This window comes from Nicotiana tabacum, chromosome 18 (genome assembly GCF_000715075.1).
Source record: "Nicotiana tabacum cultivar K326 chromosome 18, ASM71507v2, whole genome shotgun sequence".
Classification (NCBI taxonomy): Eukaryota; Viridiplantae; Streptophyta; class Magnoliopsida; order Solanales; family Solanaceae; genus Nicotiana; species Nicotiana tabacum.
Window position 1 is genome coordinate 123144854 of NC_134097.1, and position 23912 is coordinate 123168765.

The following is a 23912-nucleotide window of genomic DNA, read 5'->3' on the forward strand; positions in this document are numbered from 1 at the left end:
CCAAGCCTAACTCACATTGATACCATTGTAGGTAAACATGCATGACGATCATAGAAGCTAAAGGTACAATGGCGAACTACGAAAGAAGAGCTGTTAAAATCTTTTTTTAAAATCGTTTAAGAATCAGGTTCCTGTACCACAGGTTAGTAGTAATGTATTGTCTTTGCATGCTTTCTCAAAAGGTTAACAAAATTAATTCAATTGCCACATCATCCGACTTTTCAAAGTCTATATGTCACATCTTGTCTTTCAAATCCCTTCACCTCCTCTGCACGATAACGTTTTCCCATAAACCTACCGTCGTTTTCAAGACCCTTCAGAACCCGTTCATCTCTCTCTCTCTCTCTCTCTCTCTCTCTCTCTCTCTCTCTCTCTCCTCATCATTAGCCCTTCTTCCCATAAAGCTCTCTTTTTCCCTCACAGCAAGTCATGAACCTTCATATCTTTTGTATCATGTGATCCTCTCTTAACTTCTCTCTCACTTAGCTTCCCTACCAAATCCTCCTACAATGGCAATCGAACAATCGCTTCATTCTCCCACCATTAACACCACTCCCACTTTCCTATCTTCTTTAAAGTCATCTCCAGAAATTCACTCTTCCACTTTTCCCAAAGTTGTTGCACCCACACCTGTTTCCTCCTCATTTCCTATTGTTTTTTCTTCCGTCAAACTTTGTCTCCCTTCCATGTATTGAAAACCCCGTGTCTCCTCTTTCTTCTAACCTTACCAAAGAACACTCGGGAAGTGTTACTTCTCAGGTGTCAGAGGTCTCTGAGGATGATCCTGATCAGTATCTGAACTCCTCCATTAGACTAAATGGCTCTCACAGAGTCACCAGAAAAGGAAGCAGCGCACAATATCATGGCTATCGCTGCTGAGAGTCTTTTGAATGAAGGAGCATATCTCTTGTCTGAGTATCAGGGGGAAGAAACTCCATTCCTAGGCGATGAAAGAACTATGATACTCTTCGAGTCTCCAGTCCATGAAACAGTCATAGAAAAACCTGTTGGAGGACCTGACTCTTTTCTAGTTATATTAACTCAGGAACCTCTTGTTTATCCTAAGCCCTTAGAATCCTCTTCCAAGTCACCCACTGCCAGGTTGCAGCAGAAAGAGGCTTTCGAGTCTACCTTGCATAAAGGTAAAAGGAGTGTCAAGACAAAGAAGAAGAGGTTGATGAAACAAGGGGAATTTGTGACTGACAAAAGCATTCCAATGGCTGAGGTTGACAAAGATGCTCTAGAGGAACCTAGTTCCTTAGTAAAATGATCTACAAAAGCCCTGAAGTCTGTGGATGGAGCTTCCGATAAAGCTATTGAAAAACAAAGTGGAACATCCGTGAAGAGGAGCAGTAAGTTTAAGAAGAGTGTAGGAGATACTGTAAGGTTTGTAAGTTGGAAAGGGAAGTCTGTTGAAGGTTCTACAAAACGAAAAGGGGAAACTGTAGGAGAACCTGGTTCTCAGAAGACCATACCTAGTGACAGTGGTCCTTGCCAGGAGAGATTGAGAACTCAAAAAGTCTTGTGGGGTCGTATGTTTGATCCGGTAATCTCAGAGATGACAGGTATGAGGCAAGTTCTAGAGATGGTGGAATTTCAGCAATGGGAGCATTTGTTTTAGGAGGATATGCCTAAGGTGTACGAAGATGCGGTACAAAATTTCTATGCATCTCTCTTCACTATTGAGGGGATCACATTTGTGTGCTAGTAAATGGAGTAGACATTGTGCTTGATGCTTCAGCATTGGGAAAGGTTCTCGAAATTCCATGTGAAAGGACGTCCTTAGTCAAAGGTGTCTGTGGTGCTAACTTTAGGAGAGCTATCATGACAGAGCAAGCAGTTCAGCAGGGGGAATAGGTGCATAAGAAGGTACTACTTCCTGAGTATCAGCTTCTATTTGAGCTGGTCAATAAGGTGCTTTTACATCTTGCTGAGAGGCGGTCTACCGCTACAAAGTCTGATTTGGTCTTAATGGAGGCTCTTGATGAGTTTGTCCCGATCAATATGCCATCAGCCATGATAGACCATATGCAAAAAGGTGGCAAAATTTAAAGGTGGCAATCATGGGCTTCTATATGGCTTTCTCCTTACTCGAGTGTTTGACTTCTACAAGGTTCTTTTGGCTAATCCTAAAGTGGGCACACGCAAGCAAACCTTCTCCAAAACCACTCTGGAAGAATGTGAGTGAGTAGAAAAGGTTGGTGGAATCATCTCGACCATTTCTCAGCTGATCAATGCTCAAAATACTACTTCAGAAGAGATCAGGAGATTGAGGGCTCTGAATGCCATACTAGAAACTCAGCTCAGTCAAGCTATTAGAGGACCTAGTTCCGTTAATTCCACAAATGAAGAAGTTGCCCGCTTGACAAAAGAAAATGATGAGCTTCGTGCAAAATTGCTTGAAGAGCAGCTGTCTGCAAATGCCCGTCTGGACCTGATCTCAAAACCCTTGCTTCTTCTCTCTCCAAGTCTCCCTTTTCTAGTGCCCCTTAGAAACCTCTCAATGACCAGTTGTCTTTTGTTATGATGTTTTGTGGCTGTTGTTTCTATTTTTGTTGGTCTTTTTTGCTAATGGCATGTTGGACTTCACCATTACTACTTCTGTTTTTGCTCAGTCCATTGTTTATATCAATGAAACTGCTCTTCTCTTTGCTTGTACAATGTTGTTTTCCTTTGGCTTCTCTTTTCTGTCATGTTGTGTGCACATATATGGCATGAGTTGGTTGTGTTAGACTTCTTTCTACTATTTGCATGCTTGTGTATTTTTAATGATGCCAAAAGGGGGAAGTATAGTAGTATAGTCTTAAATATGCCAATGGAAACTGATTGAAACATGGGGATCTGATTAAGGGGGAATCAAAAGCAAAAGATTAGGGGGAACTTGTGAAGTTCCTGTTACCTCATCTGGTCATTTTCGCTCTAAATAAGCATTATCAGTGTCTAAGTTTGTCATCATCAAAAAGGGGGAAATTGATGAGCTTTTAATGTCCTTGCCTTATATTTTGATGATCTAACAAACTTACTGTTAAGAACCAGATAGGGAACCTGACACACTTGGTACACATTTCAAATGAACGAAGTCTAGCCTTAACTCCAGCTAATGTGAACTGATGCAAACAAAGAGAAAAGAGGAACAAGACAGGAACCTGATCCCTTGGTGTCCTCTGACAGAAGTACAAGTCAACTATATAGCTGGAAAGCAACTACAGAAAGTGACTACCTGCTACTGTACACGCGACAGTGCAGCAGACAGTGCAGCAGTCACTTCCCATTGGAAGAGATTTGTACCAACCAAGAATTGACATCATCCTTGTGATGTCTTTGGTAATATAACAACATGGTGCAAGGCACCAGATATTCACTTGAGCATTTAGTGATATTCTCTCAAGCATTAAAGAGTTCATCTAGCGTTGAAGTCACTAGTGTATCAATAACAAGAAGACAACTCCACTAAAGGATCAGTTTCACGAGTTTATGTATATCTGTAGTTGAGTTGTAATCTTGTTATTTGTTCTTCATTGTAACTCCTATCTTACTTTCTTAGAAGCTATGTTTTAGGAAACCCAAAATCACAAACTTTCTGAGTTTGTGTTGTGACTAGACTTAGTCATAAGTTAAAGTCTTTGTAACTAGTGAGTGACAAAGTGGCTTGTGGTAAGTGTATCACAAGTTAGTTAAGTTGAAGTCTTTGTAATAGAGGCATTACAAAATGGCTTGTAATAGTATGATTACAAGTTAGTGAAGTTGAAAGCCTACAAGTGTAGGTCGTGATTTGTATCCCCTTGAGTGGGATTTTTCCACATAAAAATCTTGTGTCCCTCTTATTTACTGCTTCATTAGTACTCTCAGTGGAAATTCATATAGGACCAGGTACTCTATAGTTTGGTGGACTTATATAAACTAACAAAATCTATGCACATGTGAATCTAATATTTTCAAAACTCTATTTTCATGGCTAGAACTTATGAACTCTTGATCACACAACAACTTTTACTAAATGGCTATGGAACAAAATATTAGTACAACACAGAAGAACAAAACGTCAATAGTCCCCTATCTAATAAAGTGAAATGTTGTGGTTAGATTCTTCTCAAAAAGATTGACGAAGTAAATCAAGAACCAAAAACATGATGGCCTCAATAAATAATATATTAATACAGATGTGGAAATGGTCGTTATCTCTTAAAGATGACACCTTCCTCTCTGGAAAAAATAAATCTCTTTTACAACTTCAAATTCATGCGTGAAGGTTGACGAGACTCAACCAACAGAGACAGTTTTGAATCACAGATATCATTTTTATTTCCGAAACCAAACATATAATTGATGTCCAACATGTTAAAATAATAAGTCGCACATAAATTTATGTCCCCCATAAGTTATTTATTCTAATACGTTTAGAAAATTTATCTTTTGAATATAAAGTTTGTCTTAATATGAGATTGGTAGTATTTGAGGGAGGTCTTAAGTGGTCTCAAAGTTGACTTAAATTGTATCTGTGTTTCTCTCTGACTTTTTTTTTTTTTGCCTACCAAAAACGTCACCCTAAATGTCACAAAAAGCACATTTTCTTCCCTTAAAAAAAGTTCGTACACTAAGCTCCCGTTATACGCGGGATTCGGGTAAGGGCTGGATCACAAGAGTATATTGTACGCAGCCTTACCCTGCATTTCTTTAAGAGCCTGTTTCCACGGCTCGAACCCGTGACTTCCTGATCACATGACAACAACTTTACCAGTTATACCAAAGCTCCCCTTCTTTAAAAAGGGCAGCCAGGCTACGTTTCTTTATATATTCAAAATGTTGTTGAGCGTATGTTTATTTCCAAGACAAAAAGAAGAAAGAACAAATCTACAAATCAGAAATTAGAGCATAGTCCAGGATGATTGAAGGGACGACTAATATTCCATGTTTCCCTAATACTAATCCACAAAACTTACCATTATATGCACCTATTCATCATAATCTTGATCAAGATCAAGATCATATGATTTCTTCTTCAGTTCATGTTGCAACTACATCTTCTTTATACCATTCTCATCAACCAAATTCTTTCCTTTACAATTTATCCCTTTTGAAAGAAAAGGTTGATCAAGTTCAATCACTTGCCACCATGTTTATTTCTACTAATAATCAAACAATAGTCCAAACATCCGAGTCAACGTCTATGGCCATTGCAAATATGGGAAGCTTGATTCAAGAAATCATCACAACTGCTTCCTCTCTCATGTTCTCTTGCCAGAAGATTTCCCTCGGCTCGACTTCAACCACCAACAATATTAATTCAAGTAGATTTCTTGAACCATCTCAAATCAAGCTTCAAGATGATGGCCATGTTGATCCTTTGCCTCAAGGTTTCTACCCGAACGAAACGCTTGATCATTGGTATGAAGAGAATTATGCTTCTTGTAGTAATATTGAAGATAACAAAAGTCATAGTACTATTATAGCTATTAGTGATCATAGTAATGTTCAATTGGGAAAAAGGAAATTCAAGAATGAAGGAATGCAAAATATTTCATCACAAGAAAATTGTGATATTATTGAGTTGGATGCAGCTGATTTATTGGCTAAGTACACACATTATTGTCAAGTTTGTGGTAAAGGGTTTAAAAGGGATGCTAATTTGAGAATGCATATGAGAGCTCATGGAGATGAATACAAGTCTAATGCAGCCTTAAGTAATCCATTGAAAAACAATGGAAATGATGGAATAAATGATAGATTATCAAAATTGAGTAAGAAATATTCTTGCCCACAAGAAGGTTGCAGGTGGAATAAAAAACATGCCAAATTTCAGCCACTGAAATCAATGATATGTGTCAAGAATCACTACAAGAGAAGCCATTGTCCCAAAATGTATGTGTGCAATAGATGCAATAAGAAGCAATTTTCTGTGTTGTCTGATCTTAGAACTCATGAGAAACATTGTGGTGACCTGAAATGGCAGTGTTCATGTGGTACTACTTTTTCAAGGAAAGATAAGCTTATGGGGCATGCTACTTTATTTGTTGGACACACTCCAGTTATAAATTCCTTGGCCAAGATGGGAAAATATGAGCAGAATAATGTTCAGTTAAGTTCAATTACAGGATAGGTAAAAGAGGAAGTTTGGCGGTGGAATCGCTCGTGGCAGCTAATTATGGCTTTGGCAACGGAACAATGGTGCGTCGTGCAAGTGGTGCCGCAAGGTACCATGTGCACAGGGCTAAGCTCAGTACATGTCGAATGCCGTGTGATTGTTGTGGGGGTAGATTTTATTACTTGGTTGTTTTGTTCATCTTTTTCTTGTAAAATGTTGATGATGTGCTTTAATCATGAGTATGAAAATTATAAGTATATCCTAGCTCGAAAGAGAGAAAAAAATACTTGCCATGCAATCTGATAAACAGTAGCTTTATAACATTACATTGATACTCTACGTAGTTATATTTTCGATCTGAAGGATGGCAATGAGACTTGAATCCAGAAAATCTACTTGTCTTGATACCTTATGTTAAATAATTATGCGACCGCTTAATCCAAACATTTAACATCTCAAAAATAGAACATTCTTTTATTCTTAATTATATCTTCACAAGCATATATACATATCTGGTGTATGAGTGTTTTCTAAAATGAGACGACCAATATTATATAGACGAGCCAAAAAATTTGTTTCTATGTGAAAAATGTCTTGCCCAAATAAACTCATACTCCCTCTGTTCAGGGGCGGATTTAAAGGCGGAAAGGAGTTCACCCGAACCCCCTTTGCCGTAAAATTACACTGTATATATAAAGCAAAATCTGTTTTGTACCTCAATATATTATATTTTGAATCTCCTTAACATAATTGAAAAGCATAGCTTAGTGGTTTAGGGGCTTCAAAAGCATAGCTTAAGGTTACAAGTTTAATTCCCTCTAGCCATAATCTCTTTTAATCTTTTAACTTTTTTTTGAACCCCCTTGTCGAAAATCCTGCCTCCGCCACTGTCTCCGTTTCGTAAAAAGAATGAAAATATTTCTCTAAATTTAGAAATAATTTAACATGCAAATTTCTCTATTATCCTAAATTAGGGTTGTCTAGGGGGGGGGGAGGGGGGATTACTCGAACCGGTACCGATCGGATTAGGGGAAGGGGTAGGGGATTTGGTTGAGGGGAATGGGGACTGGAAGGGTACCGAAAAAAGTACCGGTAGAATCAATCCAGTTGGTACCCTTAAAGGTACCAAAACGGTATAGTTCAAAAAATGTAACCGTTTTTGTACCGTTAGCTAACGGTTATTTTTAAAAAAATTGTCGTTAGCAACGGCCAAAAATAGCTATCATTGCCTCCTAGCCCCATAACACCCCCTACCCCCTAATTTATATTTTTAACCCTTAAGTTTGTTCAAATACACTTTGGCCCTATTTTAAAACTATAAATACCTTATTCCATTCTTTTAATTTTCACACAAAACGCTCATATTTCTCTAATTCTCTATCTTTCTCTATCTCTAAAATGCAATTAACGTTCTATCACTCAATTATTTTGGTATAATTTTTCAAGCACCAATATCAAATATTCGGTGGCGTATTTTTTCACTACTAGTTGGAGCAATTTTCTTCCATTAACATCATTTATACGTTAATATTTGATACATTCGTTCCAACTCTTATTAATTTTTGCATTTATTTTTGTTATAGTTGTGTTGCTGTTATTTTTATTTTAATTATTTGTTATTAAAAATGGCTCTTAAATTAGTAAAAGACGTTTAAAAAATTGACTAAGGGTAATGCTAGTTCAGTATTGTAATACCTTATATTTAAATAAGGTTATATAAGTTTTTAGCAAAAAAAAAATAAAATAAAACAAAAAAAAGGTTTTTGGGCTAAAGCCCGTTAGAATGAGAATTACGTGAAGGATTTAGGGGAAAGGCATGAAGGATTTAGTTTCGGCAGAATAGAAACTAAAGGATTTTCAAAGACTTGATAAAGTCAAAAGCAAAATAGAGAAGGAAGTGTTAGGCAGAAGTTTTGATGCCGCAAAAAAAGTCATTCCCAGCCACAAATTGTCTAGATTTTAAGGTAATTTATTCAATTGACATGAGTAGATATTTGCACCAAAAAAAAAAGAACTTTTACATTTCTATGTCATATAGAAAATTATATTACCCTTAATGTTTAAGGTTTGATATAATTACATTTAATATACCTAATTACTAATTCTATACCATAAGATTTTTTAATTGTACATTAATTGTACCTTATATCACTCCGACATTTATGGTACCAAATATTCTTCCAAATCCCCCCCCCCCCCCACGTTTCTCTCTCTCAACCCCACACCCTCACCCACGTATCACCACATACCCAGAAACCAAAAAAACAATTGAAACCCTCTGCTAAATCCAGAAAAACAATTGAAACCCTCTACCATTAACGTCCAAAATCAAGGTTTTTTCTTCTACAACCAGTAAAAATTTAAGTCAAATCTTCAAAGTTTCATACACATCAATAACTTTTGATGGTTATGATTTCGGGTTCCTTCAGTAATATAAGAGGAAAGGAAAAGAGAGCAGCAATTCCACCATTTACAGCCATTAAAAAGTTTTGAAGCTTTGAATTCAAATTTGGGTTTTCAAAAATCATTATTTGTTTGGATTGGGTGTTGTTGTAAATAATTAAAAATATGGTTTGGAATTTATATCTCAATTTTGAGGGGTTTTGATGAAGATTAGACTTGATTTTGGCTGAATTTCAGATTGATTCGAAGAAGAAGAAGAAGAAGAAGAAGAAGAAGAAGAAGAAGAAGAAGAAGAAGAAGAAGAAGAAGAAGAAGAAGAAGAAGAAGATGTATATTGCAGAAATTGCAGAAAAATTGTAGACTGTTGTTTATTTATTTTTCTTGAAGAAAAATTGCAGAAATATTTTTTTGGATTCCATATTTAGCATAGCATTTTCGTAAGGAGTAACAAGAGCATATAGGAGAATCACAGAATTGTAGCATAATCGTGATTTTTGACATAATTGCGTTTTTTGCAGAAGATTTGTAGAAGTTTTAGTCGTTTTTTATTTATGAAATTAGAAAACAAAGCATCTACAATCAGAATACAAATAATCTACAATTTATCGATAAAATATCTACAAACTAGGTACATTGAATTTTAATATCCCAATTCTCATTCAATTGTAGCATAATTGGGATTTTCGACATAATTGCGTTTTTTGCAGAAGATTTGTAGAAGTTTTAGTCGTTTTTGATTTGTGAAAACAGAAAACAAAGCATCTACAATCAGAATACAAATAATCTACAATTTATCTACAAAATATCTACAAACTGGATACATTGAATTTTAATATCCCAATTCTCATTCAATTGTAGCATAATTGGGATTTTTGACATAATTGCGTTTTTTCAGAAGATTTGTAGAAGTTTTAGTCATTTTTTTATTTGTGAAAACAGAAAATAAAGCATCTACAATCAGAATACAAATAATCTACAATTTATCTACAAAATATCTACAAACTGGGTACATATTTGGACTCAACATGCTTCCCCTGAAATGTATGTTTCACATTTTTTATATATATTTTTGTCCAAAACAGTACTAAATCATCCACTTAAATACAATTTTTATACAATGTTGTTCAACTTTCATACAATAGGTAAATGAATAAAAGAAAACTAAATGTCTACAATTTTTCTTCAAATTTTCTACAATTTCTGCAATATACGTCTTCTTCTTCTTCTTCGAGTTTCAATCTGAAATTCAGTCAAAACCAAGTCTAATCTTCACCAAAACCCCTCAAAATTGAGATATAAACTCCAAATCATATTCCCAATTATTTTCAACAATACCCGATCCAAACAAATAATGATTTTTGAAAACCCAAATTTGAATTCAAAGCTTTCAAGCTTTTTAATGGCTGTCAATGGTGGAATTGCTGCTCTCTTTTTCTTTGCTTTGTATTACTAAAATTTGGACATAATTGCATTTGATGTAGAAAAATTGTAGAAGATTTAGTCGTTTTTGATTTGTGAATTGTAGAAGAATAATCAATTCGTTTTTGAATTGTAGAAGAATAATCAATTTGTTTTTGAATTGTAAAAGAATAATTGCGTTTGATGTAGAGACGCTAAATTTGAAACGAAACTGACGAAGAAGATTAATGTGCGTGATTTTCGTTTGGAAGATCTGGAAGAATATTTAATCCCCCAATTTTAGCGCACCTAAATAAGGAAGCCTATAGCTACAATGATTCCTTATTTAATGCATGATCTATATTTTGTAGAAATACTATTAGCATGAAGGGTAATATGCAAACTATGAACATATTTGGTAATATAGTTTCCTATATAGTATAGGAATGAAAATTTCCCAAAAAAAAAAGACATAAGTAGATATAATTTTTTTATGGGTTGAGTTAGGTAGTAACTCAAACGTGATTTGTTTCAATTGATTTAGACATGAGAATACCCATGAATAGTTGGAATCGTTATTCTGAAATAGGCTAAGCAGCAAATAAGGCGAATCATATCAGATTTATATTTTTAATAATTTGAGTATATAGTCTAAATGCTAACTTAATCTATTGTGCTTCTGTAAAATCATCAAGAGGATATTGGATGTAAATTATTCTTTACTATTTCCTATGAGTTCTCAATATACTTATAAATGAAGTTGAAGAAAACTTTGAGATTAGAAAAGCGATTTTGTGATAGATAATGAACTAGTTGAATTACTCATAGCCTGGGTAAAAGAATAAAAGAAAAAAAATTATTTGATGAATTGAGAGTCAAAATGAAACCCCGAGAGCTGGATATCCTAAATAAATTATGGATTATCTTAAACAAGAAAATTAACACGATGACGATATGATGTGATTATAAATTGATTGAAGGAAGCCATAGGAATTGCTCGAGGTGACGAGTTTGATATTTCGACGCGAGTATTATGAGTAGTAACCTTACCGTAATTTGTGCTTCCATAACTGCATGATTTACACATAAATTATAATATGAATATGTTACCAATTATTATGAATTTGCACGTGGGACAAGTCCTTTACTTGAAATGACATCGAAATATTTATTTGAAATGATTACTCTTATTTTGAATATTCTCATTATTACTAGACATGTTTTAGTGTTACCTGAGATAGATTTATTGTTATCGAAATGAAATTTTATGATTTAATAAGAACTAAAATGCCTTGTATTATTTTAAAAATATTTTGAAAGAAGTATTTATTGATTATAAAGACAAGTATAAATGGGAGGAGACTTTGAAGGATCTCGTAGCTAACGGTGGGTTCGTTAGACCCGATGCACCTTGTAACTATCAATTACCGTTACAGCCCTCGCTATTGGAAAGGTATAACTACCATAACGTTGCTGATTTTCCTCGAGTAAGGACTATCATTATATTTGACTTCTTGCGAAGAGGTTCATAATTATTCGATTACATGATCCGTTCATTGAGACCTCGCAAACATGAATATTTGATATCAAACAGCATTTACCGAGTTTATTACCAAATTGTTAATTGATTTATATTACATGAAATATATGACGAGATTGATTATTGTTTATTATTTCTGAAAAGGAATTTCTATGATATTTTCTGTTTAATACACTAGCATGTTTTCTGACTTGTTCTCCAACAGTTAAGTGTTATCACTCACTGAACTAGCGACTCACTCCATGCTATTTTTTTTTACAAAGACAGCAGCTAGCGCAGGTGAGGATCTCGTCAATTAGAGCGCTTGAGTTGATAGTTTTTGGTGAGCCTCGTATTTGTTCTCATGGGCAAAGAGTTTAATTAATGGTTATGATCTTTTTTATGAACTCTTAGAGTCGCTCCATAGTCATTTTCTTAGTGTCATGAGTATTCTTTCGTTGTTATAGACTTGAGATAAGTATTTTACTTTCTTATCGAATTTGGAGATGGATTTAGTATTTCTGATCGTTGGTGGGTGGATTATATAGTTGAGACTTATTTTGATTAATTGATAATGTTATTGCCGGTTGAATTGATATTAGAATGTTCTTATGTTGATCTTTAAGACAGGGTAAACTTTTGGATAGTCCTAAAAAAGGGAAAACTCTGTTTGTTTTTCTGCAAAATATCGATGAGGCTTAATTGAGAGCACTTGCTCCAAAGTGGCTGTCATGATCCTAAGTTGGGTCGTAACGAGTACTCCTACTCCTGTTGATGACTTCATTCATGTAAATGAAACACATGTCTATCATGATTTTAATGTTAATTATCAATCGTTATATCACGAAACATTACAACCACAGTATAATGATTGTGATAACTTGAGAGAGGATAAAGAGAACTTAGATGAAATACCTACTAGTCCTGCTCCTGCAGCTCCAACTCAGACTCAATCTCAGTTTGGAGCCAATGTTCCGTTATCTCTCACTAGACAATCAGTTGAACGTAAAAAAAGATCAAATTTTTGACAATGGTTTATGAAGGATAAGGCTAATGAAAAAGATATTTGTAAGCTTCCGAAAGCGCTTTCAGTGTAGCACGATTTCAACTTGGAGACTACAAACGCTCATTGGCAGAAGACACCTTGGAGACTACTTCTTTATTCGGAGATTGGATTAAAATGGAGAGAAGAAACTTTGGCATTCCAGAATAATTCAAGAGACGACGATGCATATAATGAAATACTATCTACCGGAGATGGAGGGGACACAGAAGAACAAATGCTACCAATTCCAAGCGAATAACCACGAAAAATTATTGAACAATTACGTAAATCGTATAAAAGATTTATATAATTTTTTTTACAATTGTTAAAATACAAATAAATATTTGTAACTTGTATTATAAATCTAATAATTACATTGCATTAAATAAAATAAAAAGCACTTCAAAGCCGTGAATTTTTTTCATTCATTAAAGTTTATTTGTATTTAAAATTTCAAATATAATATTTTTTAAATTTTAGTTTAAGAATACCCCTAACTACTTTTAACGTTCCCTTGAGTACCACCCTCCCCTCCTTAGATCAGTAGGGGTACATTAGTTGTTCTAGAACTAAGAGGCACATAAATAGCTAAAATTTTAAAATTAATAAGATGTAGATTAGTCAAATTATTTTTTTTATTAATATTTTCTTAATGGCAAAGCTTATCCTAAGACCTAAATGAAAACGGATGGAGTAGAGTTTTTACCGTTTCTGCATATAATAATCCTACACGAACCGATTTGATTGAGTATGGAGTTAAGAAAAAAGAGAAAAATTTTGAATTTGATGGTTAAAAATGAGGCACATATTTGTGTGGCTATAAATCATTGCAACAACAACAGGAAGCCCTAGGCCAAACAAGTATTTTACAGAGAGCCGACAAAAAATTCCATTAATAACTGGTCATTTTGATCCTTTGGAACAACTCTGTTGTTTTTGAAAAAAATAAAAAAGAAACAAGTTCACATAAATTGAAAAGAAGGGGGTATTATTTTAAACAATAATTTTGAAGTCTTCTTTTTTTTTTTCCTTGAACTCCATGCCCTATCAAAATAAGTTCAAACAAATTGAAACGGAGGAAGTATAACTTAATATAATTATAAGTAAATCTAAATTAAGCATGAATTAATAATTCCATAAAAACTGTAACTCACCAACTATATATCACATGTTAAAGTACACTAATAGCATAAAAACGTTTTCATATAATCAGTGTACATAACTTACATCCTTTTAAATTGGGATAATCCATAAAATCCACTCCATCCTATGACCCATTTATCAACTACACACCTTTCCTTTTCGGGGGTCCTATTACCCCCCTGAACTTCTTTTTACCGTAATTTATTTGTCATTATTTGATCAATTAAACCCGACCCCCATCTATAAGACTATTCGTGTATACACGCGCTAATGGGCCCCACCCAATTCCCTTTTAATTTATCAAATCCCTTTTATTTCAGTAATTAAACCGACCCTATTTCATTATTTCCTTTCCTACTCCCATTTTCTACGGTCCAAACTCACAATCCCCTCTTCGATTCCTTCCATAAAATCACCCCAATCATAATTTTCTCTTTAATCTATTGCAAAATCGGCTCTAACATAATGTAAAGAAGTATGTAATCTCTGTTTTTAGGGTTCGTTTTGTTCAATTTCAGCAGGGAGTTACAATCTAGGGTTTAATTTGATATTGTGGTGTTACAATCAAGGTCAGCGCATATGTATTATCTATTTATTCATCACAAACCAAGTCTAAAGGTTAGTTTTTTACTGTCTTCAATTGATTTTTGGTAGTTTATAGTTTTGTAAAAATATCGATCACTGTACAAAATTGTGATATTTTGATTTTGAAACTGAGGGGTTTGCATGTTGATTATGATACTTATACTTTGATTTTTTGTGTTTTTTAACTGATGTGTTCTTGGTGGTAAGTTTTTAGTGCTGCCCTATTTTCGGCAGAATAATTACTTTGATTGGGGATTTGTCTGAAATTATTTGTTCCCTTTTACTTGTATTCAGGTATGGGTGTGTTTATATTTGTTACTTTGAGATTGTTTCATGGTGGGGTCTTAGAGGTTGTACGTGGGGAACCAAGATATGTGGGTGGGGTAATGATAGAATATGTGAATGTTGATGTGGATACTTTATCTTATTTTGAGTTGGTGGACTATATTAAAGAATTGGGGTACAGTAGCAGCTGTACATTTAGTGTTAGGCCACCTAACTGTAGAATTATAGAAAATATAAACAATGATAGGGAGGTTTCAAGAATTGCACAGTTTTTGCAAAATGAAGCCATTTTGGAAGTATATCCAGCACATAGGTGTAGAAGAATCTGGTTCAGCTTTTAATAAAGGGGATGGGACCATTGAAGCAAGTGCTAGTCAAAACATTGAGGTTGGTGAGGAGGCTTTAAATGGTGCAACAGCTACTTCACCTACACCTACTGATTCAGCAGCTGATCCAGCAGCTTCTCCACCAAATCCAGATCCAGATTCATCCTCAACTGAGGAGGAATCTGATAAGTCAAGTGAAGATAGTTCAAGTGATGAAGACAGTGATTTTTTTGGTGATGACATAGATGATTATGGTAGTGATATACATGAAGAGTTCTTAGAGTTTAGGGCTGAGAGAAAATCTTTCCAGAGAAGAAAAAGAAAAGAAAGAGCTCCTACTGATCCTGAAAATGTTCCATGTGGTGTAGCTGGGCCAGATTTGGGGTTTGATGAAACTGAAACAGGTAAAAAAAGTTTAGAAGGTAGGATAGGAGGTGATGAACCATATTACCCAAGTTCTGATGCTTGTAGCTTTGAAACAGATGAAGATGAAAGTTGGGTTGAAGATGGGGAAGAAGTTAGTGTAAATCTACCAAGAAGAAGATCTTCTACCAAGAAGGTGGTTTATGATCCTACAGCTAAAAAAGTTGTGTGGCAGCTGGGAATGATTTTTGGAGATGTTCAAGAATTTAGAGATGCAATAACCAAGTATGTTGTTCAAAGGAGGGTTCAGGTGGAAAAATATGTGAATGAGCCCACAAGAGTCAGGGTGAGGTGCAGGGATAGTTGTACATGGCCGTTGTATGCAAGCCTTGACACTTCAAGTAATAATTTTGTGCTTAGGACTTATAATCCAGTTCATAAGTGTAATAGGGCCACCAGAAATTACATGTGCAATTCTAAATACCTGGCTAAAGTGTTGAAAGATAAAATAGCTGAACAACCAAACATAAGAGTGTTCAAGTTACAAGAGTTAATAAGGAAGAAATTTAAAGTGCATGTTGGCAAGACCACAGCTAGGAGAGCAAGAGCCAAAGTGTTGACAGAAATTATGGGGAACCATATACTTGAGTTTGGAAGAATTCTTGACTATAGGGATGAATTGTTAAGAACCAATCCTGAGAGTACTTGTGTGGTAAAACTTGGTGAAGCCAATGAATCTGGTAAGGCAGTATTTCAAAGTTTCTATGTCTGTTTTGGTGCATTGAAGAATGCATTCATGGGGTGCAGGAAATGCATAGGTTTTCCTGTTTGATTACTAACTAATTTCCTCTTTTGTAGGGACTTCTAGCAGCAATTCAAGACATTATTCCAGCATGTGAGCACAGAATGTGTACCAGACACATCCTTGCAAATTGGTCAAAGAATTGGAGAGGGATTCAGAGGAGGATATTGTTCTGGAAGTGTGCTAGAAGTACATATGAGGCTGAACTCAAGAAAAATCTTAAAGCACTCAGTATGCTTGGTAAGAACATAGTTGATGATCTTTTATACTATAACAAAGAGACTTGGTGTAAGGTTTATTTTAATGTGGAAGTCAAGTGTGATGTTGTAGATAATAACATGGCTGAAAGTTTTAATGCATGGATCCTAGCTGCTAGGCACAAGACCATTATAACCATGCTTGAAGAAATAAGAGTCAGGGTGATGACTAGAATAGCTAAGTTAAGGGAATTTGCAAATACTTGGTCATGCAACATTTCTCCAATGGCATTAAAGGTCTTAGAGGAAAATATTGAAAAGTCAATGAGGTGTACAATTTTTTTTAATGGAGATACAGGATACCAAGTTAAGGAGGGAACAAATCAACATACTGTTTGCCTAAGAAATAACACTTGTAGTTGTAGGGCTTGGATATTGAAAGGAATACCATGTCCACATGCCATAGCTGCAATGTACTAAAAAGGGTATGAACCAGCTTACTATGTTGATAACTGCTACATGAAGGAGACATACTTGATGACATATTCTCACTTCCTTCAACCACTCAACAATATGGAAATGTGGCCTGCATCTACTAACCCTCCTGTTGCACCACCAGTGGTGAAAAGTATGTCTGGCAGGCCCAAGAAGGTTAGGAGAAAAGAGGCAACTGAAACCAAAAAATGTGGAAAGTTGCCTAAAACTGGACTTATCATGAGGTGTAGCATCTGCAAGGGTGTTGGTCACAACAGGAGGGGGTGTCATAAGAGTGCTACTGCTGCTGCACCATCAGGTTCAGGAAATACTGCTGCAGAAGCATCAGGAACTACTGCTGCAGAAGCATCAGGTTCAAGAAGACCAAGAGGCAGACCAAAGGTATAACTAAGTGTATTGTTTCTTGTAAATTCAACCACCATATCTTACTGTTTATTATTTGTTAGAAACCAAGAAATGTAGAAGATGAACCTGCTGCAAAAAGAGGGAGAGGAAGGCCTAGAAAATCAACATCTACTGCACCTAATGCCTCTCTTGCTGCTGAAGGATCTAATGCAATATCTGATGCACCTAATGCAACAATTAGTACAGGAAGGGGAAGAGGCAGGGGAAGAGAAGGATTTAATGCAACATCTGCTCCACCTAATGCAACATCTGTTGCAGCTAGTAGAGGTAGGGGAAGAGGAAGATCTAGGAATGTAACAGCAGCAGTCAGTAGAGGTAGGGGAAGAGGAGGATCTTGGAATGCAACTCACTCACAACCTAATGTATCTGGTTCTTATCATTCACTAGCAGCTTGGTTTGAATGTTCTGCACCTAATATATCATCTAATGCAACTCACTCACAACCTAATGCATCTGCTGCACCTAATGCCTCTACTGCTACACTAAATAGAGGAAGGGGAGAGGGTGTGGAAAGTACAAAACAACTTAAAAGGCCAAGAGTGATGGGAATGGGTGTGTTTCAAGCAGAAAATGGCTTCAAAACTTTGAATGTAAGTGTATATTCCTTGTGGTATTCAATTTATTTTGTATAGTTGTGATAACTTATTTACTTTATTCTTTCTCTGTAGCCTGGCATGCCAAGTAGTAGAATAGTAGACATACCAAGTACTAGAATAGAGCCCATAGGACCAACAATGATAACAAGGTCAGCTGATGTAACTGGTGACATTGGTTTCAAGCCAAGTAGTGGACTGAAATGGAAAGGGAAACCAGCAATCACGACAAGAAGGCTGCAAGAGATTAGAGGGCAACATAGAATTCAAACAAGGACTGGTGTATCAAAAAACCTAAGCCAGAATAGCAGTTCTGCACATCCTTAGTTCTGCCATAAACAATGTATATGGTTGTTTTTGTTGACTGCAATCTGCAGTTTTTGTATATGTAAGCTAGACAGTTGGTTGTTTTTGTTGATTGCAATCTGCAGTTTTTGTATATGTAAGCTACACAGTTGGTTGTTTTTGTTGACTGCAATCTGCAGCTGTTATCCTATTAGAACAAATAATGTGTTAGTTATTGATTGTTGCCTTAGTACATTTGATGTTTTGTTGACTGATTTTGGTGGTGTTTATGAAATGTGGTAACTATATTTCTATGAAATTCAGTGGTGTCTTGCCATTTATATAAATCAACATATTGAGACTTATATATAAAAGTTGAAAGAATCTAGGAATCGATCATGGCAAGTGGGTTTAATACATAATTCACTTCCACATAGCATATATTAAAATGAAGTTACATACCATAATGACAAAAACAACTACTACTGCAGAAAGACTGCTATTACAGCTTCTTTTGATCAACACAAACAACTACTACTGCAGCAAGACTGCTATTACAGCTTCATTTGATCAACACATAACAACAAAGACAAAACACAATACACAAAATGAACTTCCTATTAAGCCAACACCAGCCCCCCTTATCTTTTTCATCATCCTTGGTATTTTTCAGACTTTCAAGCTCAACCAACTACATCTTGAGGCTTTCATAATGTGCCAAATCTTCTTTCATCTCTTTAATTTTGTCGAACAATCTTGGAAGAATAAACTTTGATCTTTCGTCAACTTCATTGTCCCTCCATTGAAAAAATTTGCAACTCTTGGCTTGAATTTTTTTTAAATTGGAATCAATTTAATGACAACATACAAAGATAATCAACCACATTAGACGAGTTAGAAATGAACACATACACCATAGCAGGGGCAAGACCAAAATCTTCGGCCCGGATTACGCTTCGACCAAGAAGTCTGCATTTGCAGCAAAAATCCATGTTTACATCGCACCTGAACATTCAGCATTGGGTCTTCATCGTCCATACACAGTCTATTCAAGTTGGTATTTGCCATTTCATAACCCTAATTCCTAAAATATAAAAATTGGGGAAGAAATTTCAAACCATAACATAAAGATTATGAAATCGAATTGACTGAAGATTAGTATTTTAAGAATTATGTGATTGAAACTCACCTCAATTTCAGCTGCAGTAGCAGCAATTCTTCAACAATGGTAGAGAATCTTTTAGTTTAGAAAGAGGGATAAAGATAATGGGTTAAATTAAAATAGGTGATTTTAACATTTGGGACCCTTTTATGGCTTATTTGGCATTACATGTGGCCAATGAATGGCAGACAAGTCTTTTAAAATCAGGCCTCACGCGCTTGGAAGAGGTGTAGTCACGGTTGGGTTTAATTGATCAAATAATGACAAATAAATTACGGTAAAAAAAAGTTCAGGGGGGTAATAGGACCCCCGAAAAGAAAAGGTGTGTAATTGGCAAATGGGTCATACGATGGGGTGAATTTTATGCATTATCCCTTTTAAATTAGTAGAAAATTCTTCTCATTTTTACGTCTTAAAAATCCAAAATGAGAATAGAGAACTTCTTGCTAGGGAATTTACTCGGCATGAATCTAATTAGTCAATACTACTAGGTTTCAGATATCAGAGTAGATATTGTTTTAAATAAGCATTCTCCAAATTAAATGCTAGACTCTAAGCTTGTGCTTCATATTGTTTACAGATGTTTGACAGATTCAAGCAGGCTTACATTCACGTGTTCATCTTGCAGAAACACTGACTACACATTCAAAAGGTTGCAAAAATTTTCTTATTTGTGTAATAGTGGTGTTCTTTGCAACTACAGGCATCCAGAAGAAGTCTAGCTGCGCATAACCTTGGGTTCATTTGCAATTTTAAGTGCTTGATTGGCATATATCATCCACAAAATGCATAAGAATTGTCTTTGTTGATTACGTACATGCAGAAATTGACTATAATTAAAGTGTTGATAAACTCTATTTTATACTCTACGAAATAGAATACAGAAAAAAATTGAATATTGCAGAGGGTACTGTTCCAATACTAGGACTGAGATTTGAGAAATCTGCATATGGTAGTCTCTCAATAATTCAAGATGTAAGATGGCTATAGCCAACTTACGAGAGCAACGCAATAATTGTTCCTTACATTCAATTTTACACCAGATACAAAATCATATTAATAAAGTTAATACACCAGAAATTCAATCAAAAACGATTCATTCATATTCATATTCAATACATCATTGAACAAGCAAAAACTTTAAAACCTAACATTTTTAAACCCCGACAAAAGTACCCAACCTTTACATTCCCTAAAATCCACCAAATCTCAAATCTAAGAACTAGTAAATTTGGTTACAGCCTTAGTCCCTTCAGAAACAGCATGTTTAGCCAATTCCCCAGGCAAAACAAGTCTAACAGCAGTCTGAATTTCCCTAGAAGTAATAGTAGGCTTCTTATTATACCTAGCCAATCTAGAAGATTCCTGAGCAAGTTTCTCAAATATATCATTTATGAAACTGTTCATTATTCCCATAGCCTTACTTGAAATTCCAATATCAGGATGAACTTGTTTCAGCACCTTGAAAATGTAGATCTTGTAAGTCTCTACACTCTTCTTTGCTCTCTTCTTCTTCTTCTTATCAGCACCAGATGCGCCAGCTTCCTTTGGAAGCTTCTTTCCGGCCTTTGGTTTCTTCTCTGCTGGGGCTTTTTCGGCCTTTTTCTCCTCTGTTGCTACTGGTTTCTTCTCCGCTGGCTTTTTCTCTGCTTTAGGTGCCATTGAAACTGAGCTTAGAAATCGAAAACTGGGTTTAGTAATAGAGAATTGTTATGTGAGAAAGGAGAAGAGGGGGTGAGATTTATATAGAGTTTTTGCGGTGTGAGATTTGATTGGTTAGATTGGGGTGACGCGGATCGTGAATATGGGCCGTTGATTTAATGTAAAAAGGACGTTTAAGATTTGTTGATATGTGTGTCATGCTACACGTGGGCGTATATTATTGGTTTTAAGTAGTTTTCGCGGATAGCGATATTAGTTGTTCGATGGGAGGATGAATGAACGGTAGATTAAGCCGTTAAGGTTTTGCGAGGCATGTAAGAATAATTTGAATTTGGCACTAGTAAATTCAATATTTCTAGCTTAGGCGGGAAACAAAACATGAGGCCAAATTGTTATTATTTGACATAACGATAACTTCTGAGAATATAAGGATAATTTAATGAATAATCGTTCAGTTTTTATTTTTCTAATCAAAGTCATTAAATTTTGTTTTGTTATGAAAAAGTTACTGAATTTTATCTAACTATTAAAAGTTACCGAACCAACTTTTTGTAAACAAAGAGTCCTTCAACTTTGCTCGAGTATCAAAGAAAGTATCTCATTCGTTTAATTGTTTCCTTCTAGTAATATTTAAGCAAAATTGAGTATTTTTGTTGTTACAAAAAATAATTTAGTAATTTTTTTAACATGTAATAAAGTTGAGTAAATTTTTTGTTACAAAGAATAGTTTAATAACTATGATCAAGAAAAAGAAAAAATTTAATGATCAACACTAAAAATTAACATGATTTTCTAATTTGTCCATCTTATTTAATTTCACCCAGATTGATTGAACATGAACTTTAAAGTTTAAATTGGATAATGTTTCTTATTGTTTCATCAATGTTTCTCCTTTTCTAATTACGACACCTTGTTATGTTTCGTGCCTAAGAAATTAAGACAAAACAAAGTAACAACATTTGCCATTGTCACACCCCTTTTTTCACCTTACTAAACCCTCTTAAAATATATAAAAAGAGTTTTGAAACTCAAAAGGGTTTTCAAACATGTAAGTGACAAAAATTTGTGTTCAAAATGATTTTTTCAGAGTCGCCATCTGACATTGGTTTCGGTGTGTCAGGCCACTTTACAAATGATTTTTTCCTTTTAAAACACTTTGGACTCAAAAACTAAGTCAGCACCAGAGATTCGGGTAAGGGGGTTCATTTGACTCGGGGAGAAGGTGTTAGGCACTCCCCAAGTCCTGTGAAAGTCGCGGTTGCGTACTCAATCTAGTTGGCTTTTAGAATATTCAAATTGAGGTAAAAATAAACACATAAAAGAAAAATAAACACACAAGAGGCTTGAGGCCGTCCCCACGTAATAAAAGAAAAATAAAAACAAAAACAAAAATACTACGAGTTCTACTATCGACCTCCAAATACAAATGCTTCGGGGCATACCCCGGAATAAAATATATACAAATCCTTCGGGGCATTCCCCGGATAATAATGAACTAAAAGGGGACGACCTCTAGCCTCGAAAAAGAAAAATAAACAAATAGACGACCTAATACTTGCTTACCCAGGTGGTCAGCCTAATCATGCTCCTAGCGATTAAGTAAGAAGAGTAAAATAAAAATAATTTAAAGTAAATGAAATTCTTTTCATGTTCATTCCTTTTAACTTTTAATTTTCATGTATTTAGACCGAGCTCAATCCTAAAGCATGTAATTTAATTAAATACTAGTGGGCTCGATCTTTTCCCAATTTCTCACGGCTCAATATCATTTAAACAAGTATAGATTAGCCAAAGGAGATAAGCATCCAGAATACATAAACTAGAGTAAGAATACAAATAATAGTTGAAAGAAATACATGGTGGATCCAAAGTGATAAGAGCCTTTTAAATTCCATTTTAGCCCATCCTTGTATCTTGTCCCTTGACTTTTAAGAAATCGAATAACATCAAGTTGACCTTAGTCACTCAAAATTAGCACACCAGCAAACACACTAATATGAATTGAAAATTTTCAAACCTACACTACACGTCTGAGCATATTCACATAGCATTCACCACACTCCAGCATATTAAACATATTGAAATAACATCATGGGTATTTGGACAAAAGCAATCTGGATTTTAAGTGAAAGTACATCAACTAAGACACAACCAGAAACTTGCAAAAATTACAATAGTCATTCTTAGAAGGTGACCTGCCAACTTCCTATGAACGATTTAGTCTTATAGCTCAAGCGGGAATCGATTCAAGATTAACGATTTAGGATGATAGAACCAAACAAGCATTCATTTTATGTGCAGGAGCATAAACAATATAGACACATTGGCTGCTGGAAACAAAGTTAGCTCAACTACCATTACAAACCGACAGTTATGTTTAACCAACCAATCATCAAGCTAGCAAAAGAATTCAGCCATATATCGAGTTAATAGTTAGTCATTTTATCATCTAATACACTGGAACTTCTGATAATCTAAGATGTTATCCATTTAAGACTTTTTGATTATGTTATATCCAATTTCAATCATGGTAAAGGATAGAGTAAGACATAGAGATACTATCACCACAGCATGGACACTAACTTAGCATTCCAGAGACATCGAGTTCAAAACAACGTGGCTAATCAACCATTCATGTGGCCAACAGAAGAAGGAAGCCAATAAAAACAGCAGTCTGTGCTTACACATAGCTACAAGAAATTTACTCAGATCTCCCAGTCAAACGAGATGGAACATGCTTCTACAGGAAAACAAACATGTTACAATACCATCTTAGACTAGATTTCTCACATAAATGCGAAACTAAGCAAGGAGATGCTACTTCATTCAGTCAGAACTAAGCAAGGAAACTAAGCACACTTTAAGCACAAAGATGATAACAGAGCACCCCATTACAACTCAAAAAGAGCAAATGTGATTTAACTATTCTTCTAGCTAAAACCTGAAGTTCGAATTCATATTGATCAATTACCTCCAGGCTCTTATCAGGCTGAGATCACACCAAAGAAAATAAAATTAAGGGGGGAGGAAATAAACCTGAAATTAAATTTTGATTAATAACACTTCAACGGCTACAATGATTCACACAGAATGAATTCGAACAAAGGGTTGTGACAGGAATCACGAACCAGCAGCAAGAATCGAGCAACGCCGGGAAATCGA

At 35.2% G+C, this 23912-nt stretch overlaps 2 protein-coding genes across 2 annotated transcripts; one reads left to right on the plus strand and one right to left on the minus strand.

The window, feature by feature from the left end:
- The first annotated feature begins 4799 nt into the window (after positions 1–4799).
- LOC107799767 (protein SENSITIVE TO PROTON RHIZOTOXICITY 2-like) lies at positions 4800–6463 on the plus strand. Its single transcript, XM_016622911.2, has one exon. It carries the CDS (start codon positions 4883–4885, stop codon positions 6095–6097), a length of 1215 nt encoding a protein of 404 aa, XP_016478397.1. The 5' UTR covers positions 4800–4882; the 3' UTR covers positions 6098–6463.
- Positions 6464–20168: 13705 nt separating this feature from the next.
- Positions 20169–20810, minus strand: LOC107771320 (histone H2B-like). The gene has a single exon (XM_016590670.2). The coding sequence runs from the start codon at positions 20748–20750 to the stop codon at positions 20304–20306; it is 447 nt and encodes a 148-aa protein (XP_016446156.1). The 5' UTR covers positions 20751–20810; the 3' UTR covers positions 20169–20303.
- Positions 20811–23912: the final 3102 nt, after the last annotated feature.

Coding starts and splice junctions, on each gene's coding strand:
- LOC107799767 (XM_016622911.2), top strand. CDS start 4,883: ATGATTGAAGGGACGACTAATATTCCATGTTTCCCTAATACTAATCCA.
- LOC107771320 (XM_016590670.2), bottom strand. CDS start 20,750: ATGGCACCTAAAGCAGAGAAAAAGCCAGCGGAGAAGAAACCAGTAGCA.